Here is a 22,593-nt window from a genome sequence, read left to right as displayed (position 1 = left end):
GAAAATTTTATCAATAAGATATAATTGATAAAAAAATACCTAAAAACAAGGTAATTGGATTAATGCCGGTAATGATAACCTAATTTATTTATAAAACGCAATTATAATTATAATTCATTATTGCAAAAATAATCTATACATAATATAATAAATCTGTAGAAGGGTCAATTCTGTACATTGAAAATATTGAAAAAATAAATAGCAGGGGGTGTTACTGGATCGATACCAAGCCCAAATATGTGATTAAAAAAATTTTTGTCTGTCTGTCTGTCTGTCTGTCTAGTCAGTATGTGAAGGCATCACGTGAAAACTAACGGTTCGATTTCGATGAAACTTGGTATAATTATACCTTATAATCCTGGGCATAAAATAGGATACTTTTTATCCCGGAAAAATGCGTAGAAAAAAAATAAATCTTAATTTTTCTTAATTGTTCCGCGCGGACGGAGTCGCGGGCGGAAGCTAGTGCATAATAAGACCATTCATTTCATTTATTCATTCAATTGCTTTTAAATGAGTAAAAAACATCCAACCATACAAACTTTCGCATTTATAATAGTAGTAGGAAAACATGACCAGGTAAAATTATGTTTTACATTTTTTTTTCTGACATCATCATCATCATCATTATCAGCCCATGTCTGTCCACTGCTGGACATAGGCCTCAGTCATGGCACGCCATTGAGCCCGGTCATTCGCTCGTTGACGCTCGTTCTCCATTTCTGACAACCTTACAACAATTATAGGTAAAACACTAAAAACTTACTTTTTAATATAGAAAAGTATCATATATAATAAACTTTGAAATTAAACTATCTATTTATAGTTGTTTTTTAAAGCTCACGTGTTTTTTTTTTCATTCTATCAGTTGGCCTTGTTTATCAATGATCATAGGTGAGGTTTTAACACTTCACGAGGTACGAATGGCCAAACATACAACAATAAGGTGTTTTAGAACATACCTTTTATGGTATTCTAACCTACCGCGACGAAAAAATTTGTTTGTTTATCCCTACAAAACGTTTAAATCAACATCTAAGAACCTTGTGTGTTTGTCCTTTAAAAACCTCTTAATTTTAATGTCCTGATTAATTCTAATAATAAAATTGCTTACTTCGTAAATAAATGGGTCTATATGAAAAGTTTTTATTATTAATATTTGGTTCTCACAATACAACTACCTAAGTGTTAAAAGTTCCATCAAAATTTTACCAGCAATGCTTAAGTTTAGCGGAATATTACAAAATAAATGTATTTTAATAATTTTTATGTCAGGTTAGTATTATCTTAGGTATCATATTATATAGGTAAACATATTAAAACTATCACGAGTGGCCGAGTTGGTCAGGCATTCGCCCCGGAATGGCGCGAAAGGATGCGGGTTCGAGTCCCGCCTCGTGATCGAATTTTTTCTATTCTTTATAAATTTATATTAAAACTATCAAAACTATGATAATATAAACGGACCTAACATATCGATTTATCAATCACAATACAATAAATACTTAAATTAACTTGTAACATATAGTTTTGGGTCATTGTATGAATAAATAACATTAAAATAAATTGAAACCGACATCGATTCTCCTTATATTGACGTTTAACAAAATTTTAAATCAGTACATGAATAAGTTTCTATGGAACATGTCGTATTGTCTATTAGTTAGACTAAAAAGGAAATCTAGGCATTCTATAGAATTCCTATTTAATTCTGATAGTCTGTGGTAAAGAGTAGGAGCGATGGCGGCTGTGACAGCGATTTAAAAATATTTTTTTTTTCTAAATGGCGGGAAATTTGATTTAACATAATTATTAATTAGGTAATGTGTCATGTTGGGAATGTGATATATCTGAAGGCGTGTTAATATAAAAATATTTTTTTTATTCCGTTGTGACAAAAGAATGAATTTGTTTTTCGAGTAGGTATATTTTTATAATTCTTTGGTACGCTGTATAATGTTAAAGGTTTCGGAGTTAATACTTAATACTAACTAATTTAATAAATAAATAATTGATTTTTCATATTTGTCACAAATTATTTTGTCATTTTTTATTGAAAACCTCAAATTATCAATGAATAGACTGCATCACTACTTACCATCAGGTAGGATGCAGTCAGCTGCCTGGCTGTCTTTAATAATAAAAAAATCAATTCATTCAACCGTTTATCACTTACACCAAACCCATCGGTATTTGCTTAGCGTTAGTCTATCCATTACTTAGCTGTATAAGGCGATATGTTTTATGTAAATAACTTTATTGAGTCAAACAGTTGCACAGCACTTGTTAATCAAGTAGTCATATAACACTAGCTTTCCGCCCGCGGCTTCGCCCGCGTTTTCAAAGAAATACCCGCATAGTTCCCGTTCCCGTGGGATTTCCGGGATAAAAACTATTCTATGTGTTAATCCAAGTTACCCTCTATATGTGTGCTAAATTTCATTGTAATCGGTTCAGTAGTTTTTACGTGAAAGAGTAACAAACATCCATACATCCATACTTACAAACTTTCGCCTTTATTATATATATATATATATTATATATTAGATTAGATTGTTGGAATAATTTTTATTTTCTCACTGTATTTAGAAATGATGTAGGTTATGGATTTTTAGTAATTAATACCAATATTAATTCACAAATATTTGTTAAATTATTTCTTAACCAAATTGTAAATTGCAGTTTAAATAACAAATATTTGTGAAGTGAAACTTCTCTAGGCGTGTTGAGAGTAATATTTCAAGGTCATGGTAATACCATCACGTCATGGTCGACGACGACGATTATATGGCGACAATTTTAATATCTTTGAATCTTGCCAAAGGAGTTTCACTTCTGATACGTGTGCTCGGCACACACGCACTTTTTTATTTAATAAACTCAAATTTAACCGTGTTGGCTCGGGCTTGAGCTCGAAGAGTAAAAGAAAAAACAAAATAATACAAAAAAAACACAATTTAAAAATACAATAAATCAAACTAATAGATATAGGTTGAGCACACCTTGTCAATGGAATGAACATTTCCGCATTCAATTGAAATGTAATCGCATTAATCGAGAAGCTGTGTGCATTTGTAGCTCTGAGCTTGTACTTTTAAATGAATACAGGGCTACGCAACCTTTTTTGTAATAATTATTTTTTTTTATATTCAATAGTCTAAATAGATTTGATTGAAAATAGGAGAAAATAAACTTTAATATTATTAATTATAAATATAGGATCGTTGAGTTATCAAAATTTGTCGCCGTATTCTATTTCATACGCGTCCCAATATTACATTTTAATTTTTCAAGTATTTCTGTTATATTTTTTAAGTGTTAAATAACTTATTATATAATAGTGATATATGTATTGTTACAGAAGCGCGTAACACCAAATACAGCGGAGAGGGTGATGATATCAACTACGATGATGTGCTGGCTGATGAAGCCAGTGATGATGAAGCGCAAAATGATGCTGATGGTGGTAAGATATATGAACATTTCCCAAGTATATAATATTATACAAAATATTTTCTGTTTTAAAATGGTAGAAATATGGAAATAACTCGAAATATTATCGGGATGGGATATCACAGGCAAACTAATAATTATTCTACTGCTACTGTAATATGCCAAAATCTCCATTCGGCTAGTAAAGTATACATTTTATTTTTATTTATTTTATTGATTTATTGATACTTTACCTATTGCTCTGAAAAAATTACAAATTGAGACTTAATCTAGGATACATTGTAACAAACGGCGGCCTTATCGCTAAATAGCGATTTCTTCTTCTACATTATTTATACCCGTCGATCATTGTGTACCTACATTATACAGCTTTTTGACTAGATTATTATTTTATAACAATTAATTTACATGTACATGTAGTGTAAGTTTCCTTAGATATGTAGTCTTGCTAAAACGATATCAGTTTTATATAAATTTATAAAGAATAGAAAAAATTCGATCACGAGGCGGGACTCGAACCCGCATCCTTCGCGCCATTCCGGGGCGGATGCCTCACCAACTCAGCCACTCGTGACCCGCCTGAGCAATCGAATTTATTCTATCCTTTCAGTTTTATGTGTCTTAAGGGACACACCCTTATTCTTATTATTCTTTATAAATTTATATTTATAAAGCATTTGAATGCCATAAAAACCAAAAAATATGATATCAGTTTTACTTAACAGTCTTTTATCCAGTTAAAATTGACCATACTAATGGAAATGAGGAGAAGCTTCAGTCACTGTATTCTAGATTTGGTTTCTACCAAGTTGTAATTGCAATTGTAATAGATAATTGGAATAAAATATACAAAATACAAACCCACAAACATAAAAATGAATCCTTTACAGGTAATGACGCTGATGAAGACGTAGAAGATGCGATAATGTTGACGCAAGCGACGAATTACAGTGTGGCGATTGGAAGGAACGTGCGACTCGAGTGTAAAGTGTCTCCCGCTGGTAAGATATGGTTATATTATTATATACAGAGAGAGAATAATAGTTAGGAAGGAAATATAGAAGGAACTGATAACAATAAAGATAATATTTAAATTGAAAGCAAAGAAACTGTAAACAATGTTAACAGAAAACAGAAACTTAAAACAATTGATAGGTGGAAATAATATCATACAATACAGCTATAAATCAAGGACCAATTTATTTTTATAAAACAGCCTTAGGTACGCTAATAGGAATAAAAACTTATATAAGTAAAATGTAACTATTGAGTTCGTGAATCTTTTGAAACAGTTCATGTACTTTTGTAGCTTATTGATTACATACATACAAACAATATATCTATTTCTTGTATTAAATAAGTCTCTATAAATGATGATGATGGTATTTAGTACTGATACTATCTCAAAACCTTGCTCAAAACTATGCTTTCCTGTGAGCAATGACAAATTTGACAACATGAGTCACTTTGCCAAACATGATGGAATTCAGAATTATTAATTCCTGACACAGGAAGCCGAATCAGACGTGCTTTTTATAGTAATTGTTTGCTAATTTGGGTAATTTTGGGTATGACGATGAGAAAATCTCTTTTTTGTGTTCAACTATTCGAAAAGAGTCTCCTTTATTAACCGACTTCAAAAAAAAGGAGGAGTATGTTTTTTTTATGTATGTACACCGATTACTCCGAGGTTTCAGAACCGATTTACGTGATTCTTTTTTTGTTCGATGCGGGATGGCGTCGAATTGGTCCCATAAAAATTTTATTCGGATAGGCCCAGTAGTTTTTATTTTATGGGCATTTTTGCAAGTGCAAGTTTGAAGTCGGTTGTTTTTAACGCAGTTATCATTTGTCGATTTAAGCATTCGTATATAGGTAGTTAATGGATAGTAAAAGATGTACGGTCCGTCCAGGCTTCGCCTGTGGTAAATGTTTACATTTTCTCTCCATAAGAACCATATTTTAAGGTATATTATTATATAAAAAAAGAATTAATAAAATTGGTTGAGCCGTCCTCGAGTTTTGCGCTTACTAACACATTTTGCGATTCATTTTTATTAAATAAGAGATACAAAAAAATAAAACCTTTTTTTAATTCGTTACGAAAATAATATAGTTCAGTAATACATATAGTAACTAGAACGCCTAATTTTAGTAACTAAATATATCAATCATGGCCACTATGTGTTACGTAATAACTGTATCATGGATATATCCTGTGACGCCAAAATAGAAATTCCGGTTTGTGTTTTGAATACATTATCGTTTATTTAAATTGTAATTCAAACTGTTATTGATTTATTAACCGACAAATAAAATTAATGTAGTTTCAATCTTTACTAATATTATAACGAGGAAAAGTTTGTATGTATGGTTTTCACGCATAAACTACTGGACCGATTTTGATGAAATTTAGCACAGACAATCTTTAGACCCTGAAAAAGAACATAGGCTTTTATTGTGAAATATGTACCACGGGCGAAGCCGGGGTGGACCGCTAGTAAATAGTAATTACGTTTAAGGTAAGTTCTTGGAATTAGTGTATTGACACTGATTCTTTATAATATAAAGTGGGAATAATCGGGTCTAAAGGTTTCGTAGGTATGCATACAAACACAAACGTGAAGATATTAAAAGCTCGTTAAATAGAGGTTTTGGTTATTGTTTAAAATTATTTTTCACTTGGTTTTCAAGTTAACTACATTTTTTTGGGTTTGTTACCTCTGCACTTTCTACTGGGTGTACCGATTTTGATGATTTTTTTTTATTTGAAAGCCTCATTTAAATGTGTTTAAGTTTTTTCTTAAAAATTATTGTATTTTGATGATTATTTTTTATTTGATAGCTATTGGTTTTGTTTTTTCTTAAAAATTATTGTAATGTATGTATATTTTATTATAGATGGCGTTGTCGTTCAATGGACAAGGAGTAACACGAAATATTTCATCGGAACATTGAAAAGGACTGAGCAAGATTTGAAGACGTACACCGGACAGGATAGATTCTTCATGTAAGTAATTGTACAATAGATTCTACTTTTGTGTTTAGCATATTTGCATCAACATACAGAAAGATAATTTCATTTTTACTATGTAAGAGGTAGAGATATTTTGAGCTTTCTAAAAGTGAAAGAATTTTTATAATCAGTTCAGTATTTTAAACATACATACAAAAACACACATGATTCCTCTTCATAATATCACTTTAGATATTATGTATTGAAATTTACGGCAATTAGTGTGTTTAAATTTATTTATTAAATATTGTGAAATGTTTACTTAATATAGTGTATTTTTATTTTTTAAGCATTACAATAGCATATACATCTATTCCTTAGTACTTATAGTTTCTAACAGAAATTCTACATTATATTATATACTAGCTTTCACGCGGCTTCACTTTGTCTATAACCTAATAAATTATATACTATAACCTCTGGAATCACTCTATCTATTAAAAGAAACCGCATCAGAATCCGTTTCGTAGTTTTAAATATTTAAGCATACATAGGGACATAGGGACAGAGAAAGCGACTTTGTTTTATACTATGTAGTGACTAGGCTAAGTGACTAGGTATTTATTCATAATAAATAAGTAATTATGTCCTTCCAGAGCTGCGAATTCAACAGATCTTCTAATAAAGGATGTACAGCCAAGTGACAGTGGCACCTACAGATGTGAAATATTGCAAATGAACCCGCCCTCAGTTGAACACAACATTGTTATTACTGAGTCTCCTAAAGTTATTCGTGAGTATAGATTGATTGCTTGTTTAAGTGTTCCAGATAAAGTTACTGATAAATCTTTTAGGGCTGATTTCTCAATCGTTGGTTAAAATTTATTCATCGAATAACTAGGTCATTGCAAAAATGTATTCTAATTGTTCGTATTTAACAGTTTACAGGTTTTGAAATATTCGTGTAATACTTTATTGGATGGATAAATTTTAACCAAAGATTGAAAAATCGACCCTTAATCATAATAAACATTAGTTAACAACAATTGTTGAAACGTTTTTGCCTTTGGAAATAGTGGGTGTATGAGTATCATAACAAATAACGCATAGAAATGTGCTTTTGATCAAATATTAATATCAGGGATTGGCCTAACATTTTGACATATTATATTTTTAATTTTTATTTGTCATTTTTATCAATATATAAACGACAGAATATATACAGAAGTTTTGAGAATAGTTTCAACCTTCTTTTGATAACCTCCATCTCTTAACAATTCTAGAAAAATTATGAAAACCAATGAATAGTCAAATAACTCCGAAAAAAAAAATCACACAACCACTAACTGCTTGGAAAAAAGCTCCTTCCACAGTAACTTCACCTTAAAAATATATTTACATAAACTAATAAATAAATCGATTATTGCTTCTCATAAAATTACATTCGATACAAAGTACATTACAATAATGAATAAACTATCCACTGCACTCAATTAAAACTCTCCACATTAAAAACTTCTGTTGAATTTACAGGGTTCTATGCATCAGACAACGGAAAGGTAGCAGAAGGGAGTGACCTCCTCCTCACGTGTGAAGCGGCTGGCTCCCCTCCTCCACAGATCCTCTGGTCTTGGGACGGGGATAATGGCGTAAGTTATTTATATAATACACTGGCTTTCCGCCCGCGGCATCGTCCGCGTTTTCAAAGAAAAACCCGCAAAGTTCCCGTTTCCGTGGGATTTCCGGGATAAAACCTATCCTATGTGTTATTAATCCAAGTTACCCTCTATATGTGTGATAAATTTCATTGTAATCGGTGCAGTAGTATTTGCGTGAAAGAGTAATAAACATACATACATACAAACATACATACACATACATCCATCCTCACAAACTTTCGTATTTATAATATTAGTAGGATAGGAAGTAGGACAAAACATATAAATATTTTTATATTCAAACTGCCTCTGCAGACATTGTTCTGCCCATTTTTCGTGTTTTCTTTCCATGAGAATCTTCCTTCTTAACTTCCTTGTTTGTTTGTTTGAACGCGCTAATCTCAGGAACTACTGGTCCGATTTGAAAAATTCTTTCGTTGTTAGATAGCCAATTTATCCAGGAAGGAGAGGAACCACGCGGGTGAAACCGCGAAGCGCAGCTAGTAAAGTATAGATAGAAGATAAGAGAAGTAAATATAAGATGATCTAATTGTTTCCTCAACCGGGAATAGAACCTACGATCCATTAGATAAATAAATATCACAGCACACACGTAGTCAAGTTCAATTTTAGTTCAGTCGTAGTAAATCTAGAAATAGTGCTTCCGCGAAGTCTGACGGACTGACATATCAAAGGCATGTCAATGACTGTCTGTTCGTTTTATAGACAATCCAATGATGGTAGGTATATTATTATATTCTTGTTTGTTAACAGTTATATAATACTAGCTGTTCTGCGCGGTTTCACCCGCGTGGCTCCGCTCCTGTTGGTCTTAGCGTGATGATATTTAACCTTCCTCGATATATGGGCTATCTAACACCGAAAGGATTTTACAAATCGGACCAGTAGTTACTGAGATTAGCGCGTTCAAACAAACTCTTCAGGTTTATAATATTAGTATAGATGTAGAAGTATATTTGAGACTTTATGATAGGGTTCTTTACGTATAAAGTTGTGTAGGATTAAAAATGTATCGACTAAACATATTTTAAATACATGCTAACCCGGCTTACTGTGTTTTACCGGGACTACCTATCACTTAGGCATATAAAAATAGTTTCAAACCGAGTACCTACATAATACTGTAACTATCAAATTTCATCAAAATCAATCCATCCATTACCGAGAGTATAGCAACTTTACAGACATTAATTTTTTATAAGATCTTACGCTCAATAAACGTAATATAAGTAACAATAATAAAGATTTACATAGATAGATATATAATACACATAGAGCCAAAAATATGTACATATGTAAAAATTATGTAAACTTTATAATTTGGAATCTATCTAATATACATATATTATAAAGGCGAAAATTTGTAAGTATGGATGTATGGATGTATGGATGTTTGTTACTCTCTCACGTAAAAACTACTGAACCGATTACAATGAAATTTAGCACACATATAGAGGGTAACTTGGATTAACACATAGGATAGTTTTTATCCCGGAAATCCCACGGGAACGGGAACTATGCGGGTTTTCCTTTGCAAACGCGGGCGAAGCCGCGGGCAGAAATCTAGTATAAGTATAAATAAGATGGAAGATATTCATAAATAATAATTTAAGGCACAATTAGATTGAAAACCATATAATTAAGTTAAACTTGCGTAATTGATATAATTGATACAAGCGATTGAATGTAAATTGAATGAATGAAACGTTGTATTGAATAGATAAAGCAGTATGCTTATTTATATGAACATATGTTAGGACATGATTTATGTACTACATATTACTTCAATTATGAAGTCTATACGCGATAGTTTGTGTGGATGTATGGATGATTGATTTACGTTAAACTGCCGATCTAATCCGGATGAAATTTGCTACAGAGATAGTTTATAAGTCTGAATTAGAAAATAGCACCTCTGTTAATAAATATTAAAATTTATATCCATAGAGAGAATAAGAGAATAAATTTGGTACAAACAAATTAAACTTAGTAGGTATATTATGCAACTTCTATCCTTTATTTTACAATACAAGTATCAAGCGAGTATGGGCGCAGTATGAAACTAGGCAATTCTAAAAAAGAGCGTGTGTGCCGAGCACACTTGTCAGAAATGAAACTTTTTGGGCAAGATTCTAAGATATCAAAATCGTCGCCTTACTCCATGACGTGACGGTATTGCCATGACGCGACCTTGAAATTTTACTCCCAATTCGCCTAAAGAAGTTTCTCTCCAAAAACTATAGTTAATCAGTTTCTATATCCATCCCTCTCTCTCATTCCAGAACCACCGTTTGACAGAAAAGGACGGAGAGTTCACAGCGAACAGCGTCTTCATTAGGAACGTGAAACGTCAAAATGCCGGCAAATATTACTGCTATGTGTTCAATAGTGTTGGTAATGATCAAGCGGAGTTGGCTGTTAATGTCTTACGTATGTATAATTTAATTATTTAAAAAAAAACATATGAAATGTTTGATATTGGAAGAAAAACAAACAAAAATATATGATGAAATGTTTTATTTGTTGAAAGTAAAACAATAATAAATTTTATGTAAGGAACAACATAATTAATGAGGAATTTTGGATATTACAGAGGTCAAAACAATGATATTACAAATCACAACATAAAACATGTCTTTACATCAGAACACATTACTTGTCATACTGCATCACAACACAACACGTGTGATCACATGACATCATAGAACACAGGACGTCGTTTGTGTGTGACAACATTTCAAATTCTCTATACATACCTAATATAATAATTAAAAATTATTTATGAAATAATTGTATAATTTATTTTTATCTTTTCAGGCAAACCAAGAGTGCATGTACACAGGACTGTCGTCAACTCAGATTTGAATGTAGAAGCAGTTCTTGAATGTTCGATTCATGATGAGCCAGCGTAAGTATATATATAAGTTTTATTTAAATTATTTTTAAAATAAATAGTAGTTCTACATAGTATTTCTATAATGACCGGTTGCTTGGTAGTGACCCTGCCTTTCAAGCCAGAGATCGTGGGTTCGATTCCCACCCTGGGCAAATATTTGTTTGATGAACATAGATGTTTGCTCTGTGTCTGGGTGTTAATTCTATATAAATATATATGTATAAGTATTTATTTTAAATTATTATTAATATTATAAATGCAAAAGTAACTCTGTCTGTCTGTCTGTTACTCAATGACGCCTTAACTACTGAACTAATTTTCATGAAATTTGGTATGGAGATATTTTGACACCCGAGAAAGGACATAGGCTACTTTTTATCCCGGGAAAATGACGCAATCCCGGAAATCCCACGGGAACGGGAACTATGCGGGTTATTCTTTGACTTCGCGGGCGAAGCCGCGGACGGAAAACTAGTTCTATATAAATCTATTTGTATATTTATTTATTTATTTATTTTATGTATATTTATCAGCCATTTGGTTTCCATAACACAAGCGAAAGTTTTAATTTTAAGATTTTTCCAACTATCCTATTTCCTACACTGTATTTACATAATGTTCCAGGTCTATTTTCTACATAGTATTTATATAAAATTGCAGATCACACATCCGTTGGTACAAAGATGGCAGACTCATCGAAGATTCCTCAAGTCAGTACACCGTCAGCACAAACGGACAGCATTCCAACTTAACTGTTATTCCTTCTAGTGATGTGGACTTTGGAACTTTCACTTGTGAGGTAAGGATTCAAATTTAATTAAAATTTTACTTTTACATCGCCTGGGTAGATTTTTTTCAGAGTTTTATCCGATACTAGCTGTGCTACGCGGTTTTACCCGCAGTGCACCGCTCCTGGTCTTAGCGAGATGAAATATAGCCTATAAGCCTTCCTCGATGAATGAAATAAACAAACAAACAAACTCTTACTCTTCTGCTTAATAATATTAGTATCAGTTATTATGATCCCACTGGAATCAAAAACTAACCAAAAATAGATAAAATCCGTTCAGCGGATCTTGGTGTTTAAGTGGTGTAACTAATATGAGATTCTTTTATAAATGTAATTGTGCATTATAGTACATAAGGGGCCATCCATAAAGTACGTCACACGTAAAGAGGGGGGGGGGGGGGGGTCGACAAAGTGTGACAAGGGGTGGGAGGGGTCCTAAGTTTCGTGACATCACATTTAAAATCTAGAGGTACTAATCGCGTAATTTGAAATATAAATTATATAAACTAAAAAATATGTCCAACTCTATCTTTAGGTCAATACGGTTTAAATTGTTTTGTTGACAATTTATATTTATTCGTTAGGTAGTTTATTTTTTTGTTATTGTTTCAAATATTTGATATTATGTAGATTTCATAAAAAGTACTTAATTTAAATGGAAATAAAACTAATTTCGGAACTGCTGTTTTAATTTAATAATTTTTCGATGTTAAATTGCAAAACATGTGACGTCACACTAGGGAGGGGGGGGTCTTAGAAATGTGACCACCTGTGACAAGCACGGGGGGTACTCAAAAACTCATGAAATTAGTGTGACGTACTTTATGGATGGCCCCTAAAATATAAACGGAAAATTCAGTAAAAGTAATAATGCTAGTAATAGAGTTAATAGTAGTTATAGTAATAGTTTATTTACATTCTATACCGTAAATACATAATATTATATCAACAACTTTTATTACATCGTCTCAAACTGTTTGGTCTGTGTAGCGCATGTCGCGTGACTATCGTATTTGTACAAATACGATAATTTTTAGTTAAATGTCTACATATAGTGTGAAAAAAAGTTTCACTTTTACCGTGGTTTCATAAAACCACACAACATTTTTTTAAACTAAGTTTTATATTTGCACCCTTAATGTAAGATCATTTATCTTCTGATCAAAAACTAACAGAGCTCAAAGCTTGGGGGAGGCTTTTACCCGTACGGGGTCCATATAGAAACCTAACGAGTACTTAACTTTACTAAATTATATAAACTAGATTAGTACCTAAATTGTTCTACAATGTACTCAAACTGATATTGTAACTAAAATTGTATATTTTTTTTATGGAACAAATAAAGCTTTATTTATTTATTTTTATTTATATCAACAACTGATATTATCATACCTAGTAACCTAATATCTGAATTTCCAATTTCCAGGCGGAAAACAACCTCGGCAAGCACAACAGATCCATTGAGCTAGTGCAGAGGCCAGTTGTAGAAGACTTCACTAGCGAAGGCACTAAACTGTCCTGGATAGTGCACTCGCACCAGCCGCTAAAAGCTATGGAGCTGCAATTGAGAGATGTTAATGGGGTAAGTTTATATGCTTTAAGGATAAATAGCACTTTTGATTTCGCAAACATGTTTAAAATAAACAATAGTTAAGAGCTATTGAGGTGATTTTTTGAACTATATAAGGTTTTTAGTGTTATTTAAATGAGATTTATGAGTGATTTGAAGGCAGGGTAAAGTATGAGAGACTATTTATTATCTATTGACTGACCGGTTGGCTTGGTTGGTTTCCTTCCTTCCAAGCCAGAGGTCGTGGGTTCGATTCCCACCCGGGGCAAATATTTGTGTGATGAACATAGATGTTTGCTCTGTGTCTGGGTGTTAATTATCTATATAAGTATTTATTTAAAATTATATATGTATGTTTATCAGCCATCTGATTTCCATAACACAAGCGAAAGCTAAGTATGGGATCTGATCGTGCCGTGTGTGAAAATTGTCCCGAAATATTTATTTATTCTTTAAAATATTTCATATAAATATATAGATACCGGCTTCACTGACTTATTTATCGTCAGATTTCAAAACGTTAAGATTTTTGCCTTCATACTTCCTCATATTTTTTCCCACTGCAAAGACCATTTGAGAATTTATGCTATTTTTTTCCACCTTTTATTCTATTAGTGGTTCGATGACGAATGACTATGAATATTCTTAGTCGTAGTCATTTAACTAGTTACTGGACTATAAATAGTCATTCATTATTTTTATAGTCATTTTTTCAACTTTGACTATGTCTATAATTATGAGTAATGAAGTAATAATGTTGTAATTTATTTTCTTCATACATAATCTATATTGTATACTAATATTATAAAGCTGAAGAGTTTGTTTGTTTGAACGCGCTAATCTCAGGATCTACTGATCTGATTTGAAAAATTGTTTCGGTGATAGATAGCCCATTTATCGAGGAAGGTTATAAGGCTATATATCATCACGCTAAGACCAACAGGAGCGGAGCAATGCGGGTGAAACCGCGCGGTACAGCTAGTTAATTATAAACTAATAATTCCAGGACGAAGAATGGCGAACACTTTCCGTACCACTACCCTCAGAACAACAACACGAGTACATAATATCGTACTCGCTAGACTCAGCGGACATAGACGCGGGGAAATACGAAGTGGCCGTCAAAGTGCAGAATAGCAAGAGTTGGAGCGAACACGCTAGCGCTGTTGTTGATATCGGTGAGATTTTTTATCATTTTTTGTCCTTTTTCAGGTCTCAAACTTCCCTAATTTCATCCAAATCGGTTTATTTTTTGTACTTCCTAAGGTCTCAACGTTATTTGTAGTAAATCAGTTTAGTGGTTGAAGCGTGGAAACGGAATTGACAGACATATACTTACGCATTAATTATGGTATAGTAAGTAGGGTTATTGACTTTATTGTGTTATTTATTTTTTGCAATCATCAAATGTGATTTACCCTTGATGATTAACTTTATTTATAAAAATATTAAATTCGTAAAATTATCAAAAAAATCTGCGAAGTTTTACGGAAAAAATGCATGCGTTCACTGCGTTTACCTGACATTGGACATTTAAGTCTTGACTTTTTTTATTTTTACATTTTTATTTTTTATTTAACCTACTTAATCATTTTTAAGTTCATCCCTTTTACTGTTTTCTTTTGTTCGTTTTGTTCTTTGATTTTATTTTACTTTATTTTTGTTTTTATTTTAGAAGCGCAACCGGAGTACATCCGACCTGCATCAGGTAAATATTTTTTTTTATGTTTTATTTTTATTTAAACCTATGATTTTTATAGTTTTAATTCTGAATCAGATATCTCTTATCTCAAAAATTGCCTCCTTGGTACAGTGGTTGACGCGTGAGCGTAGAACCGAGGGGTCCTGGGTTCGATTCCCGGTGGAGACGAAGATAAAAATGTCTCGGTCTGGCAGGACACAGAAGGCTGATCACATACGTGTCGCTAAAGAAAATCGATTATTGAAACAGATCAATAATGCATCTGCCCTTTACCCCACTAACGGACTTGGGACTTTACTTTTTATCTGAAAAAATTGTTATAATATATACTTTTTCTTATTTTTTCAGTATATTTGCCGAGCAGTGCATTCTCAATTCGACCGTCGTTCGCTCTACTCCCACTCATCTACGTTTTGGTGCGATTTTAAACGAAAAGTAGCTTAAATATTATTTATTTAGAGGCGTATCGGTGTTAAGACAATTCCGCTGTAATATCTTATTTTATTAGTCAATACAATTATTACAATATTTTTTAGATTTTTTTCTTAGTTATCGAAAAATACAATTATAATTTTTTTACATCAAGAATTTATAATGTTATCTTCTTAATAATTTCTAAATTATTCATTCATTTTCAAGTTTGAATTTTCTTCAAAATTGTTCACTAATTCATAGAGGCTAAGCGTATTTGACTAATAAAATAAGATAAAATTTCGCTTTAGCTGTTTCCAATTACGAATAAAATATACATTTTTAAAAGTACAAAAATCGGAACGCCAAGATACTTAATTGTATTAAAGAAAATTAGTTTTAAACCATTTTATTGCAGCGACTTTTCTTTTTTTGTAAATATTTCATTTATTATAATATCAATTAACTCTGATTAAAATACAAAATGCATCGGAGTACTTTTAATACACTTTTTTTTTAAATAATTTTAATATAAAAAAACAATCATTAAATTTAGGTACAGTATATTTTTCAAAAAAAAAAAACAAACAAATATTTAAATACAGTATCAATCAATTTCATAGACAATATTTTTTCAAATTGTTTTTTAATTATTTCGAACAAAGAACAATTACTTCGATGCAATTAGCTTATATTAATTTAGGCATCTCACGTTATTATAATTAAAATCATAGGTTATTATTACCAAAGTGTAATTAAGTTAATCACATATAGTTTTAAGTTTATTTCGTTTAATTAACGCTTATAAATATTTATTCGTATCGCTTACGTAATTGTAAAAACGCATTGAATTGACTCTTCGAAAATTGCAAAAAATAAATCATTATTGTATATTTATCGCTATTCTAAAATAAAACAATATCAATTATTGATAATGATTGGCTAAAATCCTTTTTTTTTCTGCACTGGCAATACACGACTTTATGTCAATGTCAAATTAAAAATAAACTAGCAAAATTTTTTAAAAATGGCGGAGAGTCAATTCAAATGTTATTAATTCATATAATACGTGATGTTTTAAAGTTAATGCATTAGTGACAGTGAATTTTATATAGATTTTAAATAATAGTTAATTACCATCTCTATGAGTGACAGTTTAGAATTTCTTATCTATGGTTCTATTTTGAAAGTGCAGTCATTATTTTAAATTATAGATAATAATTAGTTTCAATTGTATCAGTTTTGAAAAATTTAAAGTAAAGTATATTTTTGTTGAAATATCATACAGTAGAAATATCCAGTTTTTTTTATCGGGGTTGGAAAAAAATTTAGTGTAACATTTTTTCGTTACGCATGACATTTTTCCGTTACGCGCCATCTTTTTCTTATCCCTATACCTATTCTTGTAAAGTTGCATATAGTAAATTATTTTTTGAAAAATAAGGTCATAAAGAAGTTTCACTTCTTACGTGTGTACACTAGTACACGCACACATTTTTTTAAACTCATAGAGGTGGAAGCCATAATAATGATACTAATTACAATTAATTACCAGTGAAAGCCTTGAATTGTGCCTACAATAGATACGATGTGCTTTACCCATGATGTTCCAGTTGCCTTTGTATTATCGAAAAATTATATAAAAAAAATAATTCCAAAAATATTATAAGAACGCTTTACTCTTTTTGTCTATTACTGGCCTAACAACTCTGTGTTATGAAAAAAAATATATCGAATATTTTTGAATTTAGAATACCATTAAACGTTTATTCCAAAAATAGTATTTATTTTGATTTTTTTAATTGTTATTATTATATATTTTGCATAGATAAAATAGATTTTAAATAGTGCTGGCCTAAATTTTATCGATAATACAAAGGATGTAGTATTTACTAGTCTTAATGCTTATTGTAATGTTTAGCTCGTTGTTATTTTTAAAATGGTGTTAATAAAGTACAGAGTGAAGTAAATAATGTTTTTAATCCACGGCTGATTTTTCAATCGTCGGATTTTATGGTAAATATAGCCATCTCTTTCTTCTGTTTTGAATTATATGAGATGGCAATATATTTTTAGCATTTTAATAACTTTTCCTTGGACATTGGAAAATCGGAAACGAGATTACAATTTAATAGTACAATTAGACTTAGGAAAACCTTTCTTCCTAATCACATTAAAATATCAAATAATTAACAAAAATTATTATTTAAAAACATGACTTAATTTTTAACCATAAATGACATCTAGTATTTTTATTTTAAAATATTGCATATTTTGTAATAAATAATAATTTAAACAATGAACAAATTAGATAAATTCTCTTACGCACATAAAAAGCCTCGAATTAGTAATTTTAATAAAAAATAAAACTTCTCCTAACATTTTTTATCATTGATGCTAATACAGATAAATAATAAAAGTGACGGTTGGTCACAGATTACAAAATATTGTTACCATACTCCTTTTTTATATTGGCAACACTCAATCTGAATTAATTTTGCAGTATTATGATTGGTAATATTTTGTGATTTTATTATGTGACAGTTATCTCTATCGTAAATCACTATATATTATTGTGATTAATTTTATTAAATAAATCTGTAATCAGATCGTGTGTTCCAATATAAATTTTATTGTGATAATTATAAATATATTCAGGACTTTGCTTTAAAAATATCTTTTTATTAATTTTAGAGTCTACCATATCAGAAATTATTTCTTATCATACACAACCTTTTAAAATTTTTTTTAGTAATATTGTTTAAGTACTTATTTGAAGGTTTTTTTTTTCTATCTTGAATATATTTATAATTAAAAAATCGGCAGGTCCTGTTATTATATAAAAATTTGATGTACAAGTTATGTGGTGCCTTCTATATTATAATCAGAAGGATATTTTGTCTTAAATAAATGATTAATGTTTGTAAATAATTACACATATGCCTTTGTTTTATTTATTAGTAACCTTTCATTGATATTTCCTACCACCTTTTCCTTTCATATGTAACCTTTCTTGAGGTATTGAGGCTTTACATTGAGCTCTGTGTGATCATAGAGCTACTTTTTAATAACATTTAAAATCTGTACATTTTATTGTCATACCGCTTGCATATTTCTATGTGACAAAATACAATCAAAATAATCGTAATAATAAAAGTGACATTTCAAATCTATAAATACTCCAAATGCCGTCATCTGCACTTTCACTTATCCATACAAAAATCAAATTCAAATTCAAATTCAAATTACATTTATTTACAAGAATGTAGTTACAAAAAAGGTGTTATTAAAATGTTGAGGCGCATACATTCTACCCACTATCTGGGTGTGCAAATATTTAAATGGAAATAAGTTAAATTACACTACACCAACACTACACAAATTCTACGCGTCACTATTGTGAAACGTCACTAAAGCGCGTCACACACGGTGAAGATACTACACTAAAACACGTGACACAAAATTTCGGGTCATTTGTAACAGGATGGCGGTTCTACAGGGGTCTTAGTAGGCAATGACAAAAAGAAAAATGAAGGTCAGAACGCTGATACCGGATACCTTAAGATACTGTAATATTTTATATTAGAGAATCTTAACATAAAATATTATAGTATCTTCACAGTGTGTGACGCGCTTAATTCTTCCTTGTCACAGATTCCGCAATGTAATAAGTTCTTGAATATCATAAAATTGTTTCTCCATTAACTTCTTATCAATTCAAATTTGAAAAATTCTTTCGGTGTTAGATAGCCCATTTATCGAGGAAGGCTATAGGCTATATATATCATCACGCTACGACCAACAGGAGTGGAGCCACGGGAGTGAAACCGCGCGGAGCAGCTAGTTTAGGTTTATGTAGAATGATGTATGAAATCGGTATCGACCTATTATAATAATTATTTATTTTTTTAGTAACATAACCTAGTTATAGGCGATTAATCATAATTATTGAAATAATATTGATTCGATTAAAATTGTAACCTCAAAATAAACGTTAGTTAATAAGCGTTTAGCGTTGTAATTAACTTAAACTTCAAGCTAAATGAATTAATTGGAATGTTAATATCGTTAATTGTCCGCAATACCTCATGTAATTTGAAAACGTTGAACAAAAACATACTTAGATAACTTATTAAGTAGGTAACCTAATATTTACAAAAAAATCTTAATAGGTCGGTCGGTCGTCGGTAGGTATATTCCGGCTGCGCGAAGTTAGAGAAGAAAACATGGAAAAAATTTTTGACGTAATTTGGTTGTTTTATTATTTTTTACGTGATCAGTGCATGTAAAACTACAAGTCCCTTCGCGCTTAGTATACCAACAGTGGGACACCCTGTATAACTACTTATGTACATATCTTCTATATAATAAAAATGAATCACCAAATATGTTGCTAAGCGCAAAATTCGAGAACGGCTGAACCGATTTCGTTTATTCCTATTTTATAATATTCCTAGTGCGGACTGCTACTAGGTATATCATAAAACAATTTAGAGCTGCTGGTGGTACTCAAGGACATTTACACGAAGACGGGTCTTCCCTATAAAAAAATGCCTACAACCCTACACACATAATTTCTCAATCCACACCAATTAATATAACATATCCATGACCACCAAATAAATTATTCATAATACCGTGTAAACTTACAATAAAATTAGCAAAGTACTAGTACGTAGTGGTATGTGATCGCATGTCTGTTAATTACCTCTAAAAGCCTAAACGATTATATTTATACACATCACGTGTATAAGTGAAACTTGAATTATTTAACAGTGCGTAAACGGTTGTTTCCTTGCAATCGTAACATAAATGCTTAATATACCTTTGATTAACGGCTAATGTTGGTAATGCCGGGATGTGGAATATTTCAAAATGTTGGGGCGAGGTATTTTATTAGGGACAAAGGTTAGTCAATGGAACTGCAGGTCCTTGAAAACTTGAATGATAAGAAGGGACAAGAGACGCTTTATGATTGTGGTTTTATAAAATGTCTTTATGCATTAAATATGACAAACAGAATGATATGAATTTCTCTTAAACTCCGTTCAATGGTAGAGCAAAAAAGTTCGATCAAATCTCGCCTCATCTCATGTTTTTTCTAGATAATCAAGTAGTTATATGCTAAACATTTGTAACAAAAGTGGTCTCTTTTTTTTTTTTTTTTTTTTTTTTTTTGTATGGTGTTTCTCAATGTTAGCCAGAAGGGCTTCTACATTTTAACGCGGACGCGGGGGTGAACTGAAGGTTCACCCTGGTCAAAAGTGGTCGAAAATATTGTTTCGTTCCTCAGGTTCCACTGCATGTATCACGATGAAACACACATTCGACAAAATCCCACTATGACACCACGTGCAACGAAATTGTTAATTAAAATGCCAAATAATGTATGAAAATAGTGTTAGATAGGAGATCATATTCATTCAGATATATCATTTATCAGTAAGTTGTGAAAATTGGAACCTGCCCTACTGAAACTAATTGCAACCTTGTGCGCAATCGCAACAAAGACGTATTTTGATACTTACAAACAAACAAATAAATTATCATTTTATATTAATGAGTACATAATATGTACTATATACACATGTAACAAGTATTAATGGGCTTTTATTTAAATAAATAAGTAAATAAATATGATAAGTTACTAGATTGATTGTTCTTTGTGTTTATTTTAACAGGCTGTCGACATGGTTGTTGATTGACAAGCTTATTTAGATATTTATAATAATTATAACCCTTAATAATTAAATAATCATATAAATATTACTTATTTATCATTAATTATAATAAGCTGTCTTAAATAACGAACCATGCTTTGTTCCTTTTTAAACAAAGCTTTAATATATTGTCTTTTATATTTGATTATTTATTTGAAGTCATAAATTATATTGGACATAATCACGTTCATAAAACTGTATTTTATTTTATAAATATAAGAATAAGTTATAATATATATGAGTAGGGATAATCTGTGTAGAAAACAGCCCTATGAATTTATTTCAAACTACATTCACAAAAAACTTAATAAACACGAATCTTCACTTCCAACACGTGTTCTTATTAAAATACATTATTCAACACGTCTAATTAAAAGTAAAAACACTGTTTAAAATGTAATAACTCCAATTAAAAGAAAAAAATACCACCGGCTCAATATATTCCTAAATTACATAGTTACCGACTCATTTACAGGAATAACGTGTAGAAATAAGAAGGTCTTATTAATTAGGAAGGTTGTATCAATTTATTTATTACATAAAAAACGCACTTACAATGTTTGATTTGTAAATGAATAAATGATAACTACGCATCTACACTTGGCTTGAATTATTTACATGCAATCATGTAATGTACTTAATATAATTAAAATTGATTGCTGATATTCGGTTCAATTTTCTGATGTATTTTTTTGTTAAGGATTCTTTAAACAGAATACCGTCTCTATGTAAATTGTAAAAATAATTTATGTAAACAATTGCAACGCATTATCAATTTTCGTTTTTAAGTAAAAGTTCTTTAGGTGCGTTGAGAGTAAAATTTCAAGGTCGCGTCGTGGCCATATCGTCACGTCATGGTAAGGCGACGATTATTAGTATCATTCTTTGAATCTTGCCAAAGAAGTTTCACTTCGGACACGTGTGCTCGGCACACATGATTTTTTTATTAATGTGGATATAATATTTTTTTTAAATGCTAAGTTAAAGCCCAATTTTTAAAATGTTATAGTTTCTCGAATGTCAGTATAGTGTGTATATATTTATTGTAAGTTCACTCATTCTTAAAAAAAGAATTCCTATTTCCTGTAGTCGAGGCATCACGCGTGAACAACTGAACTGATTTAAATAATTCTTTTCTGTTACTTTTTGCCAGGAGAAGGATATGGTTTACAGAATTCATAAAAACCTATTTATGTTGTCAATTTCTGCGAATAAATATAAAGAAATTAAACCAAATAATTAAAATAAAATAACTCTTTGGCTATTTCAGTGTGTTTGAAACAAGACAAACATAAACGTATTCAAAACTAGAGTGAATTTCCAGTATACATATATCCTCATGACTCCCTTTTTATTGCATGACTGTAAACCATAATGCGGTCATTTACCTATTTAATTATAAAAAAAATATATCGT

At 30.8% G+C, this 22,593-nt stretch overlaps 1 protein-coding gene and 1 non-coding gene across 3 annotated transcripts in view; both read left to right on the top strand.

Moving 5' to 3' along the window:
• LOC123703778 (protein amalgam-like) overlaps nucleotides 1-15,623 on the top strand; it is a 120,475-nt gene extending 104,852 nt beyond the window's left edge. Inside the window, exons 3-14 of one of the 2 annotated variants that reach the window (XM_045651927.1) lie at nucleotides 3,365-3,466; nucleotides 4,344-4,454; nucleotides 6,355-6,463; nucleotides 7,066-7,202; nucleotides 7,943-8,058; nucleotides 10,371-10,518; nucleotides 10,906-10,996; nucleotides 11,645-11,783; nucleotides 13,201-13,356; nucleotides 14,351-14,522; nucleotides 15,020-15,052; nucleotides 15,395-15,623. In XM_045651927.1, the coding sequence (XP_045507883.1) occupies nucleotides 3,365-3,466; nucleotides 4,344-4,454; nucleotides 6,355-6,463; nucleotides 7,066-7,202; nucleotides 7,943-8,058; nucleotides 10,371-10,518; nucleotides 10,906-10,996; nucleotides 11,645-11,783; nucleotides 13,201-13,356; nucleotides 14,351-14,522; nucleotides 15,020-15,052; nucleotides 15,395-15,474 (1,394 nt within the window). In that variant the 3' untranslated portion in view covers nucleotides 15,475-15,623. Of the gene's footprint in view, nucleotides 1-3,361; nucleotides 3,467-4,343; nucleotides 4,455-6,354; nucleotides 6,464-7,065; nucleotides 7,203-7,942; nucleotides 8,059-10,370; nucleotides 10,519-10,905; nucleotides 10,997-11,644; nucleotides 11,784-13,200; nucleotides 13,357-14,350; nucleotides 14,523-15,019; nucleotides 15,053-15,394 lie in introns of both variants that reach the window. The other variant, XM_045651926.1, reaches the window with a different exon arrangement.
• Trnap-cgg lies at nucleotides 1,326-1,402 on the top strand. Its single transcript is given in 2 exon segments — nucleotides 1,326-1,362; nucleotides 1,367-1,402. It is a non-coding gene; the product is annotated as a tRNA-Pro (tRNA).
• Nucleotides 15,624-22,593: the final 6,970 nt, after the last annotated feature.

Source organism: Colias croceus, chromosome 27 (assembly GCF_905220415.1).
Source record: "Colias croceus chromosome 27, ilColCroc2.1".
In the NCBI taxonomy this organism is placed as follows: domain Eukaryota; kingdom Metazoa; phylum Arthropoda; class Insecta; order Lepidoptera; family Pieridae; genus Colias; species Colias croceus.
This window is presented reverse-complemented; position numbering and strand designations above follow the sequence as displayed.